The 25,454-nt window shown below is 42.5% G+C and overlaps 1 protein-coding gene across 1 annotated transcript in view; it reads left to right on the top strand.

Moving 5' to 3' along the window:
* The window catches only part of LOC128643140 (centriolin), a 37,816-nt gene extending 15,526 nt beyond the window's left edge, over positions 1-22,290 (top strand). Inside the window, exons 5-7 of the mRNA XM_053696096.1 lie at positions 5,283-5,345; positions 21,394-21,603; positions 22,227-22,290. Coding sequence (XP_053552071.1) covers positions 5,283-5,345; positions 21,394-21,603; positions 22,227-22,244 — 291 coding nt within the window. The 3' untranslated portion in view covers positions 22,245-22,290. The remainder of the gene's footprint in view (positions 1-5,282; positions 5,346-21,393; positions 21,604-22,226) is intronic.
* Positions 22,291-25,454: the final 3,164 nt, after the last annotated feature.

Below are 25,454 nucleotides of genomic sequence, written 5' to 3'. Positions count from 1 at the left end.
ACCTGCGCGTACCTACGTATTAGTCTGCACCTAACCTGCACGTACCTACATATTAGTCTGCACCTAACCTGCACGTACCTACGTATTAGTCTGCACCTAACCTGCACGTACCTACATATTAGTCTGCACCTAACCTGCACGTACCTACATATTAGTCTGCACCTAACCTGCACGTACCTACGTATTAGTCTGCACCTAACCTGCACGTACCTACGTATTAGTCTGCACCTAACCTGCACGTACCTACATATTAGTCTGCACCTAACCTGCACGTACCTACATATTAGTCTGCACCTAACCTGCACGTACCTACATATTAGTCTGCACCTAACCTGCACGTACCTACGTATTAGTCTGCACCTAACCTGCACGTACCTACGTATTAGTCTGCACCTAACCTGCACGTACCTACATATTAGTCTGCACCTAACCTGCACATACCTACATATTAGTCTGCACCTAACCTGCAAGTACCTACGTATTAGTCTGCACCTAACCTGCACGTACCTACGTATTAGTCTGCACCTAACCTGCACGTACCTACGTATTAGTCTGCACCTAACCTGCACGTACCTACGTATTAGTCTGCACCTAACCTGCACGTACCTACATATTAGTCTGCACCTAACCTGCACGTACCTACATATTAGTCTGCACCTAACCTGCACGTACCTACATATTAGTCTGCACCTAACCTGCACGTACCTACGTATTAGTCTGCACCTAACCTGCACGTACCTACATATTAGTCTGCACCTAACCTGGACGTACCTACGTATTAGTCTGCACCTAACCTGCACGTACCTACGTATTAGTCTGCACCTAACCTGCACGTACCTACGTATTAGTCTGCACCTAACCTGCACGTACCTACGTATTAGTCTGCACCTAACCTGGGCGTACCTACGTATTAGTCTGCACCTAACCTGCACGTACCTACGTATTAGTCTGCACCTAACCTGCACGTACCTACATATTAGTCTGCACCTAACCTGCACGTACCTACGTATTAGTCTGCACCTAACCTGCACGTACCTACATATTAGTCTGCACCTAACCTGCACGTACCTACATATTAGTCTGCACCTAACCTGCACATACCTACGTATTAGTCTGCACCTAACCTGCACATACCTACGTATTAGTCTGCACCTAACCTGCATGTACCTACGTATTAGTCTGCACCTAACCTGCACGTACCTACGTATTAGTCTGCACCTAACCTGCACGTACCTACGTATTAGTCTGCACCTAACCTGCACGTACCTACGTATTAGTCTGCACCTAACCTGCACGTACCTACGTATTAGTCTGCACCTAACCTGCACGTACCTACGTATTAGTCTGCACCTAACCTGCGCGTACCTACATATTAGTCTGCACCTAACCTGGGCGTACCTACGTATTAGTCTGCACCTAACCTGCATGTACCTACGTATTAGTCTGCACCTAACCTGCACGTACCTACGTATTAGTCTGCACCTAACCTGCACGTACCTACGTATTAGTCTGCACCTAACCTGCACGTACCTACATATTAGTCTGCACCTAACCTGGGCGTACCTACGTATTAGTCTGCACCTAACCTGCACGTACCTACGTATTAGTCTGCACCTAACCTGGGCGTACCTACGTATTAGTCTGCACCTAACCTGGGCGTACCTACGTATTAGTCTGCACCTAACCTGGGCGTACCTACGAATTAGTCTGCACCTAACCTGCAAGTACCTACGTATTAGTCTGCACCTAACCTGCACGTACCTACATATTAGTCTGCACCTAACCTGGGCGTACCTACGTATTAGTCTGCACCTAACCTGCAAGTACCTACGTATTAGTCTGCACCTAACCTGCACGTACCTACGTATTAGTCTGCACCTAACCTGCACGTACCTACGTATTAGTCTGCACCTAACCTGGGCGTACCTACGTATTAGTCTGCACCTAACCTGCACGTACCTACGTATTAGTCTGCACCTAACCTGCAAGTACCTACGTATTAGTCTGCACCTAACCTGCACGTACCTACGTATTAGTCTGCACCTAACCTGCTGCGTACCTACGTATTAGTCTGCACCTTACCCTGCGGCGTACCTACTGTATTAGTCTGCACCAAACCTGCACGTACCTATCGTATTAGGTCTGCCACCTAACCTGGGCGTACATACGAATTAGTCTGCCACCTAACCCTGCAACGTAACCTAGAGTATTAGTCTGCACACAAACCTGGCGTACCTACGTATTAGTCTGCACCATTACATGCGCGTACCTAGGTATTAGTCTGCCACCTAACCTGCGCGTACCTACGTAATAGTCTGCACCTAACCTGCACGTACCTACGTATTAGTCTGTCCCCTAACCTGCCACCGTACCTACGTATAGGTCTGCACCTACCTGGGCGTACCTACCGTATTAGTCTGCAACTAACTGGGCGGTAACCTACGTATTAGTCTGCAACCTAACCTGGGGTCCGTACCTACGAATTAGTCTGCACCTAACCCTGCGCGTACCTACGTAATTAGTCTGCACCTAACCTGCACGTACCCCTAACATATTAGTCTGCACCTAACCTGGGCGTACCTACGTAATTAGTCTGCACCTAAACCTGCACGTACCTACGTATTAGTCTTGCACCTAACCTGGGCGTACCTAACGTAATTAGTCAGACACATAACCTGCAACGTTCGCTACGTATTAGTCTGCCCAACCTAACCTGGGCCGTACCCTACGAATTAGTCTGCACCTAACCTGCACAGGTACCTACGTATAGTCTGCACCTACCAGGCGCGTAACCTACGTATTAGTCTGCACCATTACCTGCGCCGTACTACGTGGTATTAGTCTGCACCTAACCTGCGCTTACCTACGTATTAGTCTGGCACACTAACCTCGCACCGTTACCCTACGTATTAGTCTGCACCCTAACCTGCACGTACCTACGTATTAGTCTGCACCTAACCTGCACATACCTACATATTAGTCTGCACCTAACCTGCACATACCTACATATTAGTCTGCACCTAACCTGCAAGTACCTACGTATTAGTCTGCACCTAACCTGCAAGTACCTACGTATTAGTCTGCACCTAACCTGCACGTACCTACGTATTAGTCTGCACCTAACCTGCACGTACCTACGTATTAGTCTGCACCTAACCTGCAAGTACCTACGTATTAGTCTGCACCTAACCTGCACGTACCTACGTATTAGTCTGCACCTAACCTGCACGTACCTACGTATTAGTCTGCACCTAACCTGGGCGTACCTACGTATTAGTCTGCACCTAACCTGCACGTACCTACGTATTAGTCTGCACCTAACCTGGGCGTACCTACGTATTAGTCTGCACCTAACCTGCACGTACCTACGTATTAGTCTGCACCTAACCTGCGCGTACCTACGTATTAGTCTGCACCTTACCTGCGCGTACCTAGGTATTAGTCTGCACCTAACCTGCGCGTACCTACGTATTAGTCTGCACCTAACCTGCGCGTACCTACGTATTAGTCTGCACCTAACATGCACGTACCTACGTATTAGTCTGCACCTAACCTGCACATACCTACCTATTAGTCTGCACCTAACCTGCACATACCTACATATTAGTCTGCACCTAACCTGCAAGTACCTACGTATTAGTCTGCACCTAACCTGCAAGTACCTACGTATTAGTCTGCACCTAACCTGCACGTACCTACGTATTAGTCTGCACCTAACCTGCACGTACCTACGTATTAGTCTGCACCTAACCTGCAAGTACTTACGTATTAGTCTGCACCTAACCTGCACGTACCTACGTATTAGTCTGCACATACCTACATATTAGTCTGCACCTAACCTGCAAGTACCTACGTATTAGTCTGCACCTAACCTGCAAGTACCTACGTATTAGTCTGCACCTAACCTGCACGTACCTACGTATTAGTCTGCACCTAACCTGCACATACCTACATATTAGTCTGCACCTAACCTGCACATACCTACATATTAGTCTGCACCTAACCTGCGCGTACCTACGTATTAGTCTGCACCTAACCTGCGCGTACCTAGGTATTAGTCTGCACCTAACCTGCGCGTACCTACATATTAGTCTGCACCTAACCTGCACGTACCTACGTATTAGTCTGCACCTAACCTGCACGTACCTACGTAGTAGTCTGCACCTAACCTGGGCGTACCTACGTATTAGTCTGCACCTAACCTGCGCGTACCTACATATTAGTCTGCACCTAACCTGCAAGTACCTACATATTAGTCTGCACCTAACCTGCACATACCTACATATTAGTCTGCACCTAACCTGCACGTACCTACGTATTAGTCTGCACCTAACCTGCACGTACCTACATATTAGTCTACACCTAACCTGCACGTACCTACGTATTAGTCTGCACCTAACCTGCACGTACCTACGTATTAGTCTGCACATAACCTGCAAGTACCTACGTATTAGTCTGCACCTAACCTGCATGTACCTACGTATTAGTCTGCACCTAACCTGCACATACCTACATATTAGTCTGCACCTAACCTGCACATACCTACATATTAGTCTGCACCTAACCTGCAAGTACCTACGTATTAGTCTGCACCTAACCTGCATGTACCTACGTATTAGTCTGCACCTAACCTGCACATACCTACATATTAGTCTGCACCTAACCTGCAAGTACCTACGTATTAGTCTGCACCTAACCTGCACGTACCTACGTATTAGTCTGCACCTAACCTGCACATACCTACATATTAGTCTGCACCTAACCTGCACATACCTACATATTAGTCTGCACCTAACCTGCAAGTACCTACGTATTAGTCTGCACCTAACCTGCAAGTACCTACGTATTAGTCTGCACCTAACCTGCAAGTACCTACGTATTAGTCTGCACCTAACCTGCACATACCTACATATTAGTCTGCACCTAACCTGCACATACCTACATATTAGTCTGCACATACCTACATATTAGTCTGCACCTAACCTGCAAGTACCTACGTATTAGTCTGCACCTAACCTGCACGTACCTACGTATTAGTCTGCACCTAACCTGCACGTACCTACGTATTAGTCTGCACCTAACCTGCACGTACCTACGTATTAGTCTGCACCTAACCTGCACGTACCTACGTATTAGTCTGCACCTAACCTGCACATACCTACGTATTAGTCTGCACATATGAAGCAGGCTCTTTATCTTTACTGGGAATTTCACCTTATTTGTGACATTCTAATATGCAAAAGTGGCATTTGTGTTAATACTTAGACTGTTGTTTATTGCAGGATGGACACTGGCGCAGTGAGGCACTACGTGAAAAACTGCGCCAACATGAGGACAGACTGAAGGTAATAGCCCATGGCATGAGGCTAAAAACATGTTTTCTAACTGACCCAGATGTTCTTTTATTTCCCTGTATTAATATCTCGTGAGGTTTAGTTTGTGTGCGCTAGTAATGTACAGTTTTATTGTACTTAAAGGGACACAAAACCAATACGTTTTTCTTTTATGATTCAGAAAGAGCATGATTTGCTTCAATCTTTCTCCAACATAGGTGTGTCCGGTCCACGGTGTCATCCTTACTTGTGGGATATTCTCCTCCCCAACAGGAAATGGCAAAGAGTCTCAGCAAAGCTGGTCACATGATCCCTCCTAGGCTCCGCCCACCCCAGTCATTCTCTTTGCCGTTGCACAGGCAACATCTCCACGGAGAAGGTTAAGAGTTTTTTGGTGTTTAAATGTAGTTTTTATTCTTCAATCAAGTGTTTGTTATTTTAAAATAGTACTGGTATGTACTATTTACTCTGAAACAGAAAAAAGATGAAGATTTCTGTTTGTAAGAGGAAGATGATTTTAGCAGAAGTTACTAAAATCGATTGCTGTTTCCACACAGGACTGTTGAGATGAAGTAACTTCAGTTGGGGGAAACAGTTGGCAGACTTTTCTGCTTAAGGTATGACTGGCCATATTTCTAACAAGACTATGTAATGCTGGAAGGCTGTCATTTCCCCTTATGGGGACCGGTAAGCCATTTTCTTAGTTAAATAAAAGAATAAAGGGCTTCATAAGGGCTTAAAAAACTGGTAGACATTTTTCTGGGCTAAAACGATTGCTTTGCTAGGCATATTTTGCAGATTCTAACTGTTAATGGTTATTATAATCTTGGGGATTGTTTAGAAAAACGGCAGGCACTGTGTTGGACACCTTTTTCAGATGGGGGACTTTTCTAGTCATAGACAGAGCCTCATTTTCGAGCCACTAATGCGCAGTTGTTTTTGGAGAGCAAGGCATGCAGATGCATGTGTGAGGAGCTAAGAATCACTGAAAAAGCTTATAGAAGGCATAATTTGGTATCGTATTCCCCTCTGGGCTTGGTTGGGTCTCAGCAAAGATATAGCTGGGACTGTATAGGGGTTAAATGTAAAAACGGCTCAGGTTCCATTAATTTAAGGGTTAAAGCTCTGAAATTTGGTGTGCAATACTTTTAATGCTTTAAGACACTGTGGTGAAATTTTGGTGAATTTGAACAATTCCTTCATACTTTTTCACATATTCAGTAATAAAGAGTTTTCAGTTTGAAATTTAAAGTGACAGTAACGGTTTTATTTTAAAACGTTTTTTGTGCTTTGTTGACAAGTTTAAGCCTGTTTAACATGTCTGTACCATCAGATAAGCTATGTTCTATATGTATGAAAGCCAAGGTGTCTCCCCATTTAAATTTATGTGATAATTGTGCCATAGTGTCCAAACAAAGTAAGGACAGTAATGCCACAGATAATGATATTGCCCAAGATGATTCCTCAAATGAGGGGAGTAAACATGATACTACATCATCCCCTTCTGTGTCTACACCAGTTTTGCCCACACAAGAGGCCCCTAGTACATCTAGTGCGCCAATTCTTATTACCATGCAACAATTGACGGCTGTAATGGATAACTCTATAGCAAACATTTTATCCAAAATGCCTACTTATCAGAGAAAGCGCGATTGCTCTGTTTTAAACACTGAAGAGCAAGAGGACGCTGATGATAACTGTTCTGACATACCCTCACACCAATCTGAAGGGGCCATGAGGGAGGTTTTGTCTGAGGGAGAAATTTCAGATTCAGGAAAAATTTCTCAACAAGCTGAACCTGATGTTGTGACATTTAAATTTAAATTAGAACATCTCTGCGCACTGCTTAAGGAGGTATTATCTACTCTGGATGATTGTGACAATTTGGTCATTCCAGAGAAATTATGTAAGATGGACAAGTTCCTAGAGGTTCCGGTGCCCCCCGACGCTTTTCCTATACCCAAGCGGGTGGCGGACATAGTAAATAAAGAGTGGGAAAGGCCCGGCATACCTTTTGTCCCCCCCCCCTATATTTAAGAAATTATTTCCTATAGTCGACCCCAGAAAGGACTTATGGCAGACAGTCCCCAAGGTCGAGGGGGCGGTTTCTACTCTAAACAAACGCACTACTATTCCTATCGAAGATAGTTGTGCTTTCAAAGATCCTATGGAAAAAAAATTAGAGGGTTTGCTTAAAAAGATTTTTGTTCAGCAAGGTTACCTTCTACAACCAATTTCATGCATTGTTCCTGTCACTACGGCAGCGTGTTTCTGGTTCGAGGAACTAGAAAAGTCGCTCAATAAAGAATCTTCGTATGAGGAGGTTATGGACAGAGTTCAAGTACTTAAATTGGCTAACTCTTTTATTTTAGATGCCGCTTTGTAATTAGCTAGATTAGCGGCGAAAAATTCAGGGTTTGCTATCTTTGGCTAAAGTCTTGGTCAGTGGATGTGTCTTCCAAGACAAAATTGCTTAACATCCCTTTCAAGGGTAAAACATTATTTGGACCTGATTTGAAAGAGATTATTTCAGACATCACTGGGGGAAAGGGCCACGCCCTCCCACAGGATAGGTCTTTTAAGGCTAAAAATAAGCCTAATTTTCGTCCCTTTCGCAGAAACGGACCAGCCTCTAATTCTACATCCTCTAAGCAAGAGGGTAATACTTCACAACCCAAACCAGCCTGGAGACCAATGCAAGGCTGGAACAAGGGTAAGCAGGCCAAGAAGCCTACCACTGCTACCAAAACAGCATGAAGGGATGGCCCCCGATCCGGGACCGGATCTGGTGGGGGGTAGACTTTCTCTCTTTGCTCAGGCTTGGGCAAGAGATGTTCAGGATCCTTGGGCGCTAGAAATAGTTTCTCAAGTTTATCTCCTGGAATTCAAGGAACTACCCCCAAGGGGAAGGTTCCACAGGTCTCAATTATCTTCAAACCAAATAAAAAGACAGGCATTCTTACATTGTGTAGAAGACTTGTTAAAGATGGGAGTGATTCATCCTGTTCCAATAAGAGAACAAGGGATGGGTTTTTATTCCAACCTGTTCATAGTTCCCAAAAAAGAGGGAACATTCAGACCAATTTTGGATCTCAAGATCCTAAACAAATTTCTCAAGGTTCCATCGTTCAAAATGGAACGATCCTACCTACTATCCAGGAAAATCAATTTATGACTACCGTGGATCTAAAGGATGCGTACCTACATATTTCTATCCACAAGGAACATCATCAGTTCCTAAGGTTCGCTTTTCTGGACAAGCATTACCAGTTTGTGGCACTTCCATTCGGATTAGCCACTGCTCCAAGGATTTTCACAAAGGTACTAGGGTCCCTTCTAGCGGTTCTAAGACCAAGGGGCATTGCAGTAGTACCTTACTTGGACGACATCCTGATTCAAGCGTCGTCTCTGTCAAAAGCAAAGGCTCATACGGACATCGTCCTAGCCTTTCTCAGATCTCACGGATGGAAGGTGAACAAAGAAAAAAGTTCTCTGTCCCCGTCAACAAGAGTTCCCTTCTTGGGAACAATAATAGATTCCTTAGAAATGAGGATTTTTCTGACAGAGGTCAGTAAATCAAAAATTCTAAGCTCTTGTCAAGTACTTCATTCTGTTCTTCGTCCTTCCATAGCGCAGTGCATGGAAGTAATAGGATTGATGGTTGCAGCAATGGACATAGTTCCCTTTGCACAAATTCATCTAAGACCATTACAACTGTGCATGCTCAGACAGTGGAATGGGGATTATACAGACTTGTCTCCGACGATTCAAGTAGATCAAAAGACCAGAGATTCACTCCGTTGGTGGCTGACCCTGGACAATCTGTCACAGGGAATGAGCTTCTGCAGACCAGAGTGGGTCATTGTCACGACCGACGCCAGTCTGGTGGGCTGGGGCGCGGTCTGGGAACCCCTGAAAGCTCAGGGTCTATGGTCTCGGGAAGAATCTCTTCTCCCGATAAACATTCTGGAACTGAGAGCGATATTCAATGCTCTCAAAGCTTGGCCTCAACTAGCAAAGGCCAAATTCATAAGGTTTCAATCAGACAACATGACGACTGTTGCATATATCAATCATCAGGGGGGAACAAGGAGTTCCCTGGCGATGGAAGAAGTGACCAAAATAATTCAATGGGCGGAGGATCACTCCTGCCACTTGTCTGCAATCCACATCCCAGGAGTGGAAAATTGGGAAGCGGATTTTCTGAGTCGTCAGACTTTCCATCCGGGGGAGTGGGAACTCCATCCGGAAATCTTTGCCCAAATAACTCAATTATGGGGCATTCCAGACATGGATCTGATGGCGTCTCGTCAGAACTTCAAGGTTCCTTGCTACGGGTCCAGATCCAGGGATCCCAAGGCGACTCTAGTAGATGCACTAGTAGCACCTTGGACCTTCAACCTAGCTTATGTATTCCCACCGTTTCCTCTCATTCCCAGGCTGGTAGCCAGGATCAATCAGGAGAGGGCTTCGGTGATCTTGATAGCTCCTGCGTGGCCACGCAGGACTTGGTATGCAGACCTGGTGAATATGTCATCGGCTCCACCATGGAAGCTACCTTTGAGACAGGACCTTCTTGTTCAAGGTCCATTCGAACATCCGAATCTGGTTTCCCTCCAACTGACGGCTTGAAGATTGAACGCTTGATTTTATCAAAGCGTGGGTTTTCAGATTCTGTAATAGATACTCTGATTCAGGCTAGAAAGCCTGTAACTAGAAAAATTTACCATAAAATATGGAAAAAATATATCTGTTGGTGTGAATCTAAAGGTTTCCCATGGAACAAGATAAAAGTTCCTAAGATTCTATCCTTTCTACAAGAAGGTTTGGAGAAAGGATTATCTGCAAGTTCTCTGAAGGGACAGATCTCTGCTTTATCTGTTTTACTTCACAAAAGGCTGGCAGCTGTGCCAGATGTTCAAGCATTTGTTCAGGCTCTGGTTAGAATCAAGCCTGTTTACAGACCTTTGACTCCTCCCTGGAGTCTAAATCTAGTTCTTTCAGTTCTTCAAGGGGTTCCGTTTGAACCCTTACATTCCGTAGATATTAAGTTATTATCTTGGAAAGTTTTGTTTTTGGTTGCAATTTCTTCTGCTAGAAGAGTTTCAGAGTTATCTGCTCTGCAGTGTTCTCCGCCCTATCTGGTGTTCCATGCAGATAAGGTGGTTTTGCGTACTAAGCCTGGTGTTCTTCCGAAAGTTGTTTCTAACAAAAATATTAACCAGGAGATAGTTGTACCTTCTTTGTGTCCGAATCCAGTTTCAAAGAAGGAACGTTTGTTACACAATTTGGACGTAGTCCGTGCTCTAAAATTCTATTTAGAGGCTACTAAAGATTTCAGACAAACATCTTCCTTGTTTGTTGTTTATTCTGGTAAAAGGAAAGGTCAAAAAGCGACTTCTACCTCTCTTTCCTTTTGGCTTAAAAGCATTATCCGATTGGCTTATGAGACTGCCGGACGGCAGCCTCCTGAAAGAATCACAGCTCACTCCACTAGGGCTGTGGCTTCCACATGGGCCTTCAAGAACGAGGCTTCTGTTGACCAGATATGTAAGGCAGCGACTTGGTCTTCACTGCACACTTTTGCCAAATTTTACAAATTTGATACTTTTGCTTCTTCGGAGGCTATTTTTGGGAGAAAGGTTTTGCAAGCCGTGGTGCCTTCCGTTTAGGTGACCTGATTTGCTCCCTCCCTTCATCCGTGTCCTAAAGCTTTGGTATTGGTTCCCACAAGTAAGGATGACGCCGTGGACCGGACACACCTATGTTGGAGAAAACAGAATTTATGCTTACCTGATAAATTACTTTCTCCAACGGTGTGTCCGGTCCACGGCCCACCCTGGTTTTTTTAATCAGGCCTGATGAATTATTTTCTCTAACTACAGTCACCACGGTATCATATGATTTCTCCTATATATATTTCCTCCTGTCCGTCGGTCGAATGACTGGGGTGGGCGGAGCCTAGGAGGGATCATGTGACCAGCTTTGCTGGGACTCTTTGCCATTTCCTGTTGGGGAGGAGAATATCCCACAAGTAAGGATGACGCCGTGGACCGGACACACCGTTGGAGAAAGTAATTTATCAGGTAAGCATAAATTCTGTTTTTGGTAGCCTTTGTTGAAAAGAATACCTAGGTTGTCTCAGTAGCTGCTGGTTGGTGGCTGCACATGTATGCCTCTTGTTATTGCCCCTTCAACAAAGGCTACCAAAAGAATGAAGCAAATAAGATATCAGACGTAAATTGGAAAGTTGTTTAAAACTAAGTTCTATCTGAATCATGAAAGAAACATTTTGGGTTTTATGTCCCTTTAATATTGTATTGGACGGTACTTGTATGTAGTTTTTTTCTTTCATATAGTTATTTACTGGTGCACATACAGAGTTAATAACAGCACCGATCTCATAAAGTATTGCTGAAGAACAAAATATACCCATAAGCTCTTGTAATAACTTCAGATTCCAAATGTCAATTTCATATTATTTAACAACAAATATATATATAAACGACCACTGGAATTACTCATTATTTACAAATAGTCATCTTGCACGCTGAGAAACACTAGAATGAGAGGATGTAAATACCAGTTTACCAACAAGATCTGACTTTATTTTGTGCTGTTCTTGATATCTATTTATACATATAGGGATCTACTTCTTCTTTACTTTTTTGGTTTAACTAAGATGATGGTTTACCTTGTAGGTACATCACCACCAGTGCACGTCTAGTAACTAAACTGATGGTTTACTTTCTTTTTTATGACACGGTGAGTCCACGGAATCATCAATTACTGTTGGGAATATCACTCTTGGCCAGCAGGAGGAGGCAAAGAGAACCACAGCAAAGCTGTTAAGTATCACTTCCCTTCCCACAAACCCCAGTCATTCTCTTTGCCTTAGGTGCAAGGAGGAGGTGAAAATTTTAGGTGTCTTCTTTCAAGAGTTTGTTATTTTGGAAGCCTGAGCAGGTTTGCTTTGATCTTCCCTGTCATGCTGGGTTTAGCTGTACTCCACGTTAGTCTCTTCAGGAGGGCTGTGGTAGCTTTAAAGCAGTTAGGAACTTGTGGGGAGGGCCTCACTGCATTTCCCTAACAAGATTGCTGCCCTTCTACTATATGCCAAAGTAGGCTTACTCTGTTCATCATTTCATTCACAGGACCTTGTGAGGAGCGTCTTCCTCCCATTCCTGATGCTGTCTCCCTGTTGGACAGAAGGTGCAGGAAGTGCCATTTATTCTTTTTTAAGAACCTGGCACCCAAGCTGATTAAGAATAAATAATGCACCTTTTTACTAGGACATATGCCTTCCTGAAGATTTATTTTAACAGGCTGACAGGGCACTGTGGGACCTAGGTGAGAGACTTGTTTGTTTAACAGTTTTATTGGTGGCTCAGTTCAAGAGGGCTATGTATAGTCATTTGGCTTGTGAAACTTTTGCCAAATTGGTAATTTTGCTCCTGCGTTAATAGCAGGCTGTTAATTAACTGATCCATTCCGTTTTTCACCGATCGGCCCGTAGTCACTACGGTGTCGTCATAGGGGGCGGGCTACTCTTCCCCAGATGCGACAAACGCTTTCTCTTGGCGCCCTTTTTTCTGAATATTGTGTCTGCCTTCCTTAAGTGACCTACAGCTGTTCTGAGTAGAACCAAACTTCTTTTACAGCAAGACAGCTTATCAGAGATTAGGTAGGCACTACAGCATAACACTGTGGTGTAGGGGGATATTATAGCAAACAAATAAACATTCTCATTTTCTAATATTGTTCATTGTGGGACTGATTTATATTTCATATTTAGTATAGATTGCAGGGGGCAGTAATACGTGCAATATGGAGTCAGTGTCTATATCTGTTGAAACATGTCAAATTTGTCAAAATGCCCAAATGGAATCATTGTTGCCTTTTTGTGGTTCTTGTATAGAAAGAACTTTATTATACAAGGATAGACTTTTTGATTCTGAGCCACCATTCTCTCAAGTGGATGCTGTTCAGGCTATGCCACAGCCTTCTCCACAAATGTCCCAATCTGTTCCATCGTCTCATGCAGTGCCCTGTATTTCCTCTTTCTCCCGAGGGAGTGTTTTTGAAAGCCAAAATTGCGGCTCAGTGGTATCTTAGGCACTAGCGGCCATCCCTATGCTGCAAGGGAAGCGTAAGAGGAAGATTGTCGAGTCAGACAGCGGTGTATCTGATCCATCTCAGCCCGAGCCTATTCAAGTGGCTCCTTCTCATACAGAAGAGGGGGATACTTCAGTAGCCTCTGAGGGTGAACTCTCAGATGCGGATAGTGTAAATCCTGCTTCTGATGCTGAAGTGGTTTCCTTCAGATTCAAACTTGAACACCTCCGTGTTTTATTAAAGGAGGTTTTAGCTACCTTGGACAACTCTGATGCGCCTATTGTTGTTAACCCTAAAAAATTGAGTAAATTAAATAGATATTTTGATGTTCCAGCTCCTGTGGAGGTGTTCCCAGTTCCTGACTGGGCCACGGAGATTATTACCCGGGAATGGGAGAGGCCAGGGATACCTTTTTCCTCTTCCCCTGTTTTTAGAAAAATGTTCCCGGTCGCAGATCCCATCAAGGAGTCGTGGCAGATGGTCCTCAAAGTGGAAGGGGCGATTTCTACTTTGGCTTAGAGAACTACTATCCCTATTGAAAATAGTTGCTCTTTCAAAGATCCCATGGATAAAAAGCTGGAGGCATATTTAAAGAAGATGTATACTCATCAAGGGTTACAATGGCAACCGGCAGCTTACTGGTTTGATGCCTTGTCTGCATCATTGCAAGCAGAAACTCCCTTGGAGGAGATTCAGGATAGGATAAAGGCTCTAACGTTAGTTAATTCCTTTATTACTGAAACTTCCTTACAGGTCATCAAGTTAGGAGCCAAAATATCTGGATTTGCTATATTGGCACGTAGAGCCCTATTGCTTAAATCTTGGTATGCTGATGTTTCTTCTAAATCTAAGCTTTTGGCAATACCTTACAAGGGAAAGACCTTGTTCGGGCCGGCATTGGCAGAAATTATTTCCGATATCATGGGAGGTAAAGGTTCCTTTCTGCCCCAAGACAAGAAGAACAAAATAAAGGGACATCAGAATAATTTTCGTTCCTTTCGTAATTACAGAGGTAGGCCTCTACCAAACAGGAACAGTCCAAGCCCTTGTGGAAGCCTGATCAGTCCTGGAGCAAGGGGAAGCAATCCAAGAAACCCGCAGCTGAATCCAAGTCAGCATGAAGTGGTTGCCCCCGATCCGTGATCGGATCAAGTAGGGGGCAGACTTTCTCTTTTTGCACAAGGTTGGGAGCGAGATGTCCCAGACCCTTGGGCAGTGGACATTGTTTCTCAAGGATACAAGTTCAAAACCTTTCCTCCCAGAGGAAGGTTCCACCCCTCAAGATTATCTGTAGACCAGACAAAAAGAGAAGCGTTCTTGAAATGTGTGCAGGATCTTTCCCTCTTGGGAGTGGTAGTGCCTGTCCCATGTCAGGAACAGGGTCTCGTGTTTTACTCAAACCTGTTTGTGGTTCCCAAAAAAAGAGGAAACTTTCAGACCCATTCTAGATCTAAAAATTACTTAACAAGTTCTTCAGAGTACCGTCCTTCAAGATGGAGACTATTCGCTCCATTCTGCCCCCCAGGAGGGTCAATTCATGACAACCATCCGAATCTCGTTTCTCTAAAACTGACTGCTTGGAGATTGAACGCTTGATTTTAGCCAAGCATTTTTTTTCCCAATCGGTTATCGAGACCATGGTACAGGCTTGCAAGCCTGTTACTAGAAGGATTTACCATAAGATATGGTGTAAATATATTTATTGGTGCAAATCTAAAGGATATTCCCGGAGTAGGGTTAGGATCCCAAGGATTCTGTCTTTTCTCCAGGAAGGCCTTGAGAAAGGGTTATCTGTCAGTACCCTCAAGGGTCAAATTTTTGCTCTTTCCATTCTTCTACACAAGCGTCTGGCGGATGTGCCAGATGTACAATCCTTTTGTCAGGCCCTGGTCAGAATCAGGCCTGTGTTTAAATCAGTTGCTCCACCTTGGAGTCTTAACCTTGTTCTTAAAGTTTTACAATAGCCTCCGTTTGAGCCTATGCATTCCATAGATATTAAGCTATTATCTTGGAAGGTTTTGTTTCTTACTGCTATTTCTTCTGCTCAGAGAGTTTCTGAACTTTCAGCTTTGCAGTGTGATTCTCCTTATCTGATATTTCATTCGGATAAGGCAGTTCTCCGTAACAAGTTTGGTTTTCTTCCTAAGGTTGTTTCGGACAAAAATATTAATCAGGAAATTGTTGTTCCTTCTCTCTGCCCTAATCCTTCCTCTCTCAAGGAGTGGTTGTTACACAACTTAGATGTTGTGAGGGCTCTTAAATTCTATTTGCAGGCTACGAAGGACTTTTGTCAGTTTTCTGCATTGTTTGTTTTTCTGGAAAACATAAGGTTCAAAAAGCTACGGCTACGATAGGTTCAGGGGGGCGTGTCCAAGCAGCGACTGTTGACGGTCGCATCTTCTTAGTGCTCCTGCCGATTATCCAGAAACCCGCCGGTGTAGGATACCTATCACAGTGATTTAGCACATAAAACGACCAGCACTACTGGAACATTGGTTTGTTTGATAAAAATCAAGTTATTCGCTTTATTTCTGATGCTGGAACACAAGAGCGGACAACAAAGGCCTGGAGCTGCAGCTCAGGACAGGCAGCGCTTCCCCCCTCGGTTCCCCGAGGGTAATTGTTAGGACTGGATATACTAGAATATAAATTTCTCACATCCTTACGGCACTATAGAATAAAAAGACTCCTTCCGATACAGAAAACTTAAGGCTACCAAGAAGTCTATCACTGTGCAATAAACATAACTGCCGTGACAGAAGTTAACTATCTTTCCCGCATCGATGACATTTTGGAGAAGATTGAACACCGCTTTATGGATCTAATGCAAAGGGCTCCTTGGGACTTTCTAAGACAACCACAAATGTTATACTTCAACTTGGGGAGCAAAGCGGAAGATATGGAGGCGACAGCTATGGAGGACGGAATCGCAGCAAAGGGCGCTCCTGCGGTTTCCTCCCTAAAAAGCAAAAGGGAAAACAAAGCTAGTACAGTGTCATCTTCACAGGTTTCACCTCGAAAGAAGTCGCCCCGGCAGAATAACAGTTTACCAGTGATTGATAAGCAACAGAAGAACACTATCTCCATGGCGTCTCTCAGTGCTGATACAGCATTTAAATACAGTCAAGGCTATAGAACAAGCCACGCAATAGCCTCTAAACAACCTAAAAAGCTCAGCACTTTAACCCTCGCTACCTTGCGGCTAAACAGACATGTATCGATAAATACTGTTTAATATTGTTGGTTTAAAAATGTTTTAACCTAGCTTATCTATATCTTTACACTATACTAATGTAATTGTATCTGTTAATACTTCCCTATGTTTTGCCTCATGCACTTTCACTGAAACACATTCATAAGTACAAGTGAGCCTTGGAACCATATACACATTTATGGCATATCGGAGGCATTAACGTCCTTTTATATTCCTGTGTGTCTCCTGCGGGGTTTAGTGAGGGGCCCCTAGGGTGACATAAAACTACATTTGAAAAAGGGATTAACAATACATATACTGCCTCAGATTACCAAAAAAAAAAAAAAGAGGATAGTAATACCAGTGCCCCTTTCGCGGTCTACGGCCGGGACCGTGGTTGGGAGCCCAAATATCTATTATTATAATTAACAAGAGCTATACCTTAAAAGAAAGTTTTATGAGCTGTATCATATATATATCATTTTTGTCCAAGACATGACACACAACAATTAGCTGAGACTGTATGTATATAGCCACTCAATAATGAAGACTATATAAGCAGGGGAAAAAGTTTTGCGTAGTTGTGTTTCTTTTTATTTTGTTATGTAGTTTCTTAGTTAGACCATAAAAAAATAGTAGTTTGTCGTCGTGAGTTGTATGTTAATATAATATCCAGTCCTGACTTGTGCATCTATATAAATCCTCAAAATAAACGAGTAGTTGCATCTCTGTTGTAGGGGGCTGGGAAAAGAGCACGGTTAATACCGATGTATAGCTATAGTCAGATTCGTTATGGATATTTGCTGGTTTGAATTTATCGCTTAAGCTGTACGCTACCATTTTTCTTATTATATTTTAACTTTACATATCCCCAATACCACTTATTTATTTATTTTATCCTGCTTCAGACCCAAGAGAGGTCTCAATTGCAATTTCAGGGGACAAGATTGAGATTTGCTGAAATGGAAAACAAGAAGCTATATGATAATCATAAGTAACGTAATATATGATTCTAGTTTTCTCACTGTTATTACATGGATTCATGTATGAGATATTCTAACTTGTAACATTAATGATATATACCATGTACAACTGTTTTATGATATGTAATCTCATTCGATCTCAATAAAGCTCTTTTGAAAACTAAAAAAAAAAGCTACAGCTACTTCTCTTTCTCTCTGGTTGAGAAGTATAATTTGTTTTGGCATAGGAGACTGCGGGACAGCAGCCTCCTGAGAGAATTACAGCTCATTCCACCAGGGCGGTCTTCCTCTTGGGCCTTTAAGAATGAGGCCTTTGTAGAACAGATCTGTAAGGCTGCGACTTGGTCTTTTTTGCACACTTTTTCTAAATTCTATAAATTCAATACTTTTGCCTCGGCTGAAGCTTCTTTTGGGAGAAAGGTTCTACAAGCAGTGGTGCCTTCTGTTTAGGTTCTCTGTCTTGTCCCTCCCTTATCATCTGTGTCCTCTAGCTTGGGTATTGATTCTTAACAGTAATTGATGATTCCGTGGACTCACCGTGTCTTAAGAAAGAAAACAAAATTGATGCTTACCTGATAAATTTATTTATTTCTTGATACGGTGAGTCCACAGCCCTCCCTGTTTTTCAGACTGTGTTTTTATATAAACCTCAGGCACCTCTGCACCTGTTACTTCCTTTCTCCTTTTCCTTCGGTCGAATGACTGGGGTTTGTAGGAAGGGAAGTGATACTTAACAGCTTTGATGTGGTGCTCTTTGCCTCCTCCTGCTGGCCAGGAGTGATATTTCCAACAGTAATTGATGATCCCGTGGACTCACTGTGTCAAGAAAGAAAGAAATTTATCAGGTGGGCATAAATTTTGTTTTTCAGGCTCAGCTCCACCAGTGCACGTCTAGTAACTAAACTGATGGTTTACTTTTTAGGCTCAGCACCACCAGTGCACGTCTAGTAACTAAACTGATGGTTTACCTTGTAGGTTCAGTACCACATGTGCACGTCTAGTAACTAAATTGATGGTTTACCTTATAGGTTCAGCACCACCAGTGCACGTCTAGTAACTAAATTGATGGTTTACCTTGTAGGTTCAGCACCACCAGTGCACGTCTAGTAACTAAACTGATGGTTTACCTTGTAGGTTCAGCACCACCAGTGCATGTCTAGTAACTAAACTGATGGTTTACCTTGTAGGTTCAGCACCACTAGTGCACGTCTAGTAACTAAACTGATGGTTTACCTTGTAGGTTCAGCACCACCAGTGCACGTCTAGTAACTAAACTGATGGTTTACCTTGTAGGATCAGCACCACTAGTGCACGTCTAGTAACTAAACTGATGGTTTACCTTGTAGGTTCAGTACCACATGTGCACGTCTAGTAACTAAACTGATGGTTTACCTTGTAGGTTCAGCACCACCAGTGCACGTCTAGTAACTAAACTGATGGTTTACCTTGTAGGTTCAGTACCACATGTGCACGTCTAGTAACTAAACTGATGGTTTACCTTGTAGGTTCAGCACCACCAGTGCACGTCTAGTAACTAAACTGATGGTTTACCTTGTAGGTTCAGCACCACATGTGCACGTCTAGTAACTAAACTGATGGTTTACCTTGTAGGTTCAGCACCACCAGTGCACGTCTAGTAACTAAACTGATGGTTTACCTTGTAGGTTCAGCACCACTAGTGCACGTCTAGTAACTAAACTGATGGTTTACCTTGTAGGTTCAGCACCACCAGTGCACGTCTAGTAACTAAACTGATGGTTTACCTTGTAGGTTCAGCACCACTAGTGCACGTCTAGTAACTAAACTGATGGTTTACCTTGTAGGCTCAGCACCACCAGTGCACGTCTAGTAACTAAACTGATGGTTTACCTTGTAGGTTCAGCACCACCAGTGCACGTCTAGTAACTAAACTGATGGTTTACCTTGTAGGTTCAGCACCACATGTGCACGTCTAGTAACTAAACTGATGGTTTACCTTGTAGGTTCAGCACCACATGTGCACGTCTAGTAACTAAACTGATGGTTTACCTTGTAGGCTCAGCACCACCAGTGCACGTCTAGTAACTAAACTGATGGTTTACCTTGTAGGTTCAGCACCACTAGTGCACGTCTAGTAACTAAACTGATGGTTTACCTTGTAGGTTCAGCACCACCAGTGCACGTCTAGTAACTAAACTGATGGTTTACCTTGTAGGTTCAGCACCACCAGTGCACGTCTAGTAACTAAACTGATGGTTTACTTTTTAGGCTCAGCTCCACCAGTGCACATCTAGTAACTAAACTGATGGTTTACCTTATAGGTTCAGCACCACATGTGCACGTCTAGTAACTAAACTGATGGTTTACCTTGTAGGTTCAGCACCACCAGTGCACGTCTAGTAACTAAATTGATGGTTTACCTTGTAGGTTCAGCACCACCAGTGCACGTCTAGTAACTAAACTGATGGTTTACCTTATAGGTTCAGCACCACATGTGCACGTCTAGTAACTAAACTGATGGTTTACCTTGTAGGTTCAGCACCACCAGTGCACATCTAGTAACTAAACTGATGGTTTACCTTGTAGGTTCAGCACCACCAGTGCACGTCTAGTAACTAAACTGATGGTTTACCTTATAGGTTCAGCACCACATGTGCACGTCTAGTAACTAAACTGATGGTTTACCTTGTAGGTTCAGCACCACTAGTGCACGTCTAGTAACTAAACTGCCTTGTAGGTTCAGTACCACATGTGCACGTCTAGTAACTAAATTGATGGTTTACCTTGTAGGTTCAGCACCACCAGTGCACGTCTAGTAACTAACCTGATGGTTTACCTTGTAGGTTCAGTACCACATGTGCAGGTCTAGTAACTAAACTGATGGTTTACTTTTTAGGCTCAGCTCCACCAGTGCACGTCTAGTAACTAAACTGATGGTTTACCTTGTAGGTTCAGCACCACCAGTGCACGTCTAGTAACTAAACTGATGGTTTACCTTGTAGGCTCAGCTCCACCAGTGCACGTCTAGTAACTAAACTGATGGTTTACCTTGTAGGTTCAGCGCCACCAGTGCACGTCTAGTAACTAAACTGATGGTTTACCTTGTAGGTTCAGCGCCACCAGTGCACGTATAGTAACTAAGATGATGGTTTACTTTTTAGGCTCAGCACCACCAGTGCACGTCTAGTAACTGAGATGATGGTTTACCTTGTAGGTTCAGCACCACCAGTGTATATCTAGTAACTAAACTGCTGGTTTACTTTTAGGCTCAGCTCCACCAGTGCACGTCTAGTAACTAACCTGATGGTTTACTTTTAGGCTCAGCTCCACCAGTGAATATCTAGTAACTAACCTGATGGTTTACTTTTAGGCTCAGCTCCACCAGTGCACGTCTAGTAACTAACCTGATGGTTTACTTTTAGGCTCAGCTCCACCAGTGAATATCTAGTAACTAACCTGATGGTTTACTTTTAGGCTCAGCTCCACCAGTGCACGTCTAGTAACTAACCTGATGGTTTACTTTTAGGCTCAGCTCCACCAGTGAATATCTAGTAACTAACCTGATGGTTTACTTTTAGGCTCAGCTCCACCAGTGCACGTCTAGTAACTAACCTGATGGTTTACTTTTTAGGCTCAGCTCCACCAGTGCACGTCTAGTAACTAAACTGATGGTTTACTTTTTAGGCTCAGCTCCACCAGTGCATGTCTAGTAACTAAACTGATGGTTTACTTTTTAGGCTCAGCTCCACCAGTGCACGTCTAGTAACTAAACTGATGGTTTACTTTTTAGGCTCAGCTCCACCATTGCATGTCTAAACAAGCTGATGTGTTGAGCAGAGGAAGACAACAGACAGAGGGCAGCCTACACAGTCTGAAGAGACAAGTTGATGCCTTGGATGACCTAGTGAGCAGTACATCGGCAGACTCTACGTTTCATTTTCATGGTTCACCAGGGATAATGAGCCATGTGATTAACGATGATCATAAGCACCTAAAACAGGTAGGACACCGTATATAGCAATATGGTTTATATTCAGACATTCTTAAAGGACCAGTCAACAAAGAGGATTTGCATAATCAACAAATGCAAGTGAACAAGACAATGCAATAGCACTTAGTCTGAACTTCAAATAAGTAGTATATTTAGTTTCAGACGATTTTAAAACTTATGTCTCTTTCCACTCCCCTTGTACCATGTGACAGCCATCAGCTAATCACAAATGCATACACGTACCATGTGACAACCATCAGCCATTCACAAATGCATACACACTTATTTTTGCACATGCTCAGTAGGAGACTGCACATTTTTTAAATGGAAGTAAATTTGAAAGTTGTTTAAAATGGCATGCTCTATCTGAATAATGAAAGTTTAATTTCGATTGAGTGTCCCTTTAATGACCTGTTGTACACACTAGTTGTCAACACTAGGGGTGCAAGTATAGATAGGGGGAATATGGTATTCCTATACAGATCTAACTATCTAATACATTAAATGTTATATATAATATAAAAGCAGGCATACAACCAATAACTATATGACAAGAAATATGATATACTATTATTATATGTAATGAAATATAAATGAGAAGAATAAGTCATGTTGACTCTTATCTGTTCAAGGTGTCAGCCCTTAGATAAGTCCCAAGGTCATGGTGTCCTTTGGATGTAGATGTTTCATATGAACCATTCAAGTGATGTGTCAGAGGTAGTAATAAAACCCAATCTGGAGTCAGCTCCTTGCCAGGTAAATGATCTGGATACAAACTTTCTCTGTGAATAACATCACAAGACAAAGGTGCCTCCTAGTGTGATACAGTCGATACAAAATGGATAATTTGGATAACAAATGGATACTCATAAATGGAGCAGCACCCAGTTGTGCTCAGTCAGACCTTCTGGGAACTTACAGTGTCCCAGCTCACTGTCACCCGCGGTAATGCCGGTCTCTCCAATATCCTCAATGAATGCAATAAGCTCAGACTCTCAATTATGGTTAAAAATTCCACAATTTTATGGTATATATAAAAAACAGAAGTCAACCAAATGACTCTGAAATGAAAATCACAGAATGCTACGCGTTTCTCAGACCCCTGTCTGTTTCATCAGGCTTCTGTTCACTAAAAGAGAGTTCTGGCTTAAATACAACAAACATCCAATCACTATCCTCTATTGGTTAACACACCTCCCAGGTGTACAAGTGCATAATTAATCCAATTAGCAGTTATGGGGATGTGGCCAACCAATCACTAACCATCTAACAAAATGTCATACTCTAATACACCATATTTGTCACTGGACTTATATACCTCTATTTCAATCCCAAATAAACACTTTAATGTTTTTTTGTCTGGGATTGAAATAGAGGTATATAACTCCAGTGATACCATATGTAATGTTGACATGATATTTCCATCAAGGTACACAAAGCTGTGACTGAATGTTTATAAACACAGCTGCGGCTGATGCAACTGAATGTTTATAAACACAGCTGCGACTGAATGTTTATAAACACAGCTGCGACTGATGCAACTGAATGTTTATAAACAAAGATTGTGTATTACAGTTTGAAATTTTGTTAGATGGTTAGTGATTGGTTGGCCACATCCCCATAACTACCAATTGGATTAATTATGCACTTGTACACCTGGGAGGTGTGTTAACCAATAGAGGATAGGGATTGGATGTTTGTTGTATTTAAGCCAGAACTCTCTTTTAGTGTACAGAAGCCTGATGAAACAGACAGGGGTCTGAGAAACGCGTAGCATTCTGTGATTTTCATTTCAGAGTCATTTGGCTGACTTCTGTTTTTTATATATACCATTAAATTGTGGAATATTTAACCATAATTGAGTCTGAGCTTATTGCATTCATTGAGGATATTGGAGAGACCGGCATTACCGCGGTGACAGTGAGCTGGGACACTAAGTTCCCAGAAGGTCTGACTGAGCACAATTGGATAATTTGGATAACAAATGGAGCAGCACCCATTTTGCATTGACTGTATCACACTAGGAGGCGCCTTTGTCTTTCAGACATTAACACTCAGCCTCAGCACATGAAGCTGTCATAGCAACTGGCCATTGTTGATTTTGTGGCATTATTGGGGTAAATTATTCACAATCGCCAATAACACAGATTGGTCTGCACTCTCACTGAAGTGCATGCCGCTGGTGCCAGACAACACCTGAATCACATATTTCAAAAGTCGAACACAAAATACATACAACAATGTTTTGGGGATATTATCCCTTAGTCAAATAGCTTCATGATATCCTGAATCGTTGTTGTATGTATTCATATGAAAATACCTTTATGTAACAGTGCCAGGATGAGAGGGCATCAGTATAGCAGTATATAACAGTAGTGTATGTTACTTTATATATATATAGGGTTGGTGGGGTGGTGCTTTGCATTAGAATTAATTCACATTAATAAAAGGAATGCGCACACAATATCCCACACATAGCCACAAAGTAAAAAGGTGACTATGTGGATCAGATAATGGATACAAAGAATAGGCATAGTATGTAATGCTTGCACACATGGATTTGCATTGTCACCAAGCTAATATATACACTGTATTATGTGGCTGTGTGAGTTCAACTAAAAGTGTACAGTGATGAGAAGATCCCCTGTAAGTATGCACTTGTAAGCACTCTGAGCCTAGACTGTGAAGCGGTTATTCCAGACCGGGTTCAAATAAAATATAACTTTTATTATAAATTGCTCTTAAAATAAGGGTAACACACAAATTAAAAACGACACTAGCACTGTCATGTGATCTGACAATTCACTGTATGGAGGACTAAAATATATTAGTGGCCTATAGTGAATAAATTTGTGCCTCCTGTCTGATATTATATATTCTTGGCTATACTTAGATTGATGGGTCCCAAATACTGTGTGTGAGTTTTACTCTTTATGTCACACACAATTTGTAAGTGTATTTGGATACTCTAATGATTCTCTTGTATATAGTGTAAGCCAGAGATATTCCACTCCGTTACTATTCGCTCTGGACAGTCGGTACCAATGGCTCAGTCTAGGTATTCCAGTGTCACTATTGTGTGATTATGTACTGTCACAGTTTTTTTATGTGGTTAAACGTTGTAAAAGAATGAAGTGAGTTTCACACGTGACTCCTGTATAGTATATTCACTTAGACTTAAGTTTATTCGATTAGTATCGTGTATTCTCAGCTTGTTTGTGAGTATTGGACCAATTGGAATTATTAATAGAACCTTTCGTGTATTGTTATTTTATTGATACATGAAATTTTGGGCATTAATAGTTTATTTTGAAAGCAGCACTTTCTCAGTGTTTCTACTTTGTGTCTCAATTGAACTGATACATAATGTACATTCCACACATGCAGCCTAAATGCCTGTATGTTAATTTTGAGACAGTAATGTTTCTATATTATCAGTATCCTAGTGCATTATTATGGGCTGTGTTGCAGACTTATACTCTTTGATCAGACATTATGTCCATTTGGGAGAAAACACTGTCTCTATTGTGTTACTATATATTAAATTTGTGCTTGTATCAGTTTCTGCTACAGAGAGAACCTGTTTCTTATATGCATCTCAATAAAGCTGGTATTTTATGTACGGTACAACTATATAGCCTGAATGCCTATATTTTTATTCTTACAACAGTATTATCTCTGTATTATCGTTGTCTTGGTGCATTATATTAGGCTGTGTTGCTGATTTTAGTCCCTCAATCGGGCAGTATCTTAATTTGAGAGCAGCCTCAATCTCGGTTCAGCCACTGTAAATTACAATCACGCTTGTCTATCTCTGTTATAGAGAGGACCTAAGGTTCAATCTGTTTATGTTACTACTA

Source organism: Bombina bombina, chromosome 12 (genome assembly GCF_027579735.1).
Source record: "Bombina bombina isolate aBomBom1 chromosome 12, aBomBom1.pri, whole genome shotgun sequence".
NCBI lineage: Eukaryota > Metazoa > Chordata > Amphibia > Anura > Bombinatoridae > Bombina > Bombina bombina.
This window is presented reverse-complemented; position numbering and strand designations above follow the sequence as displayed.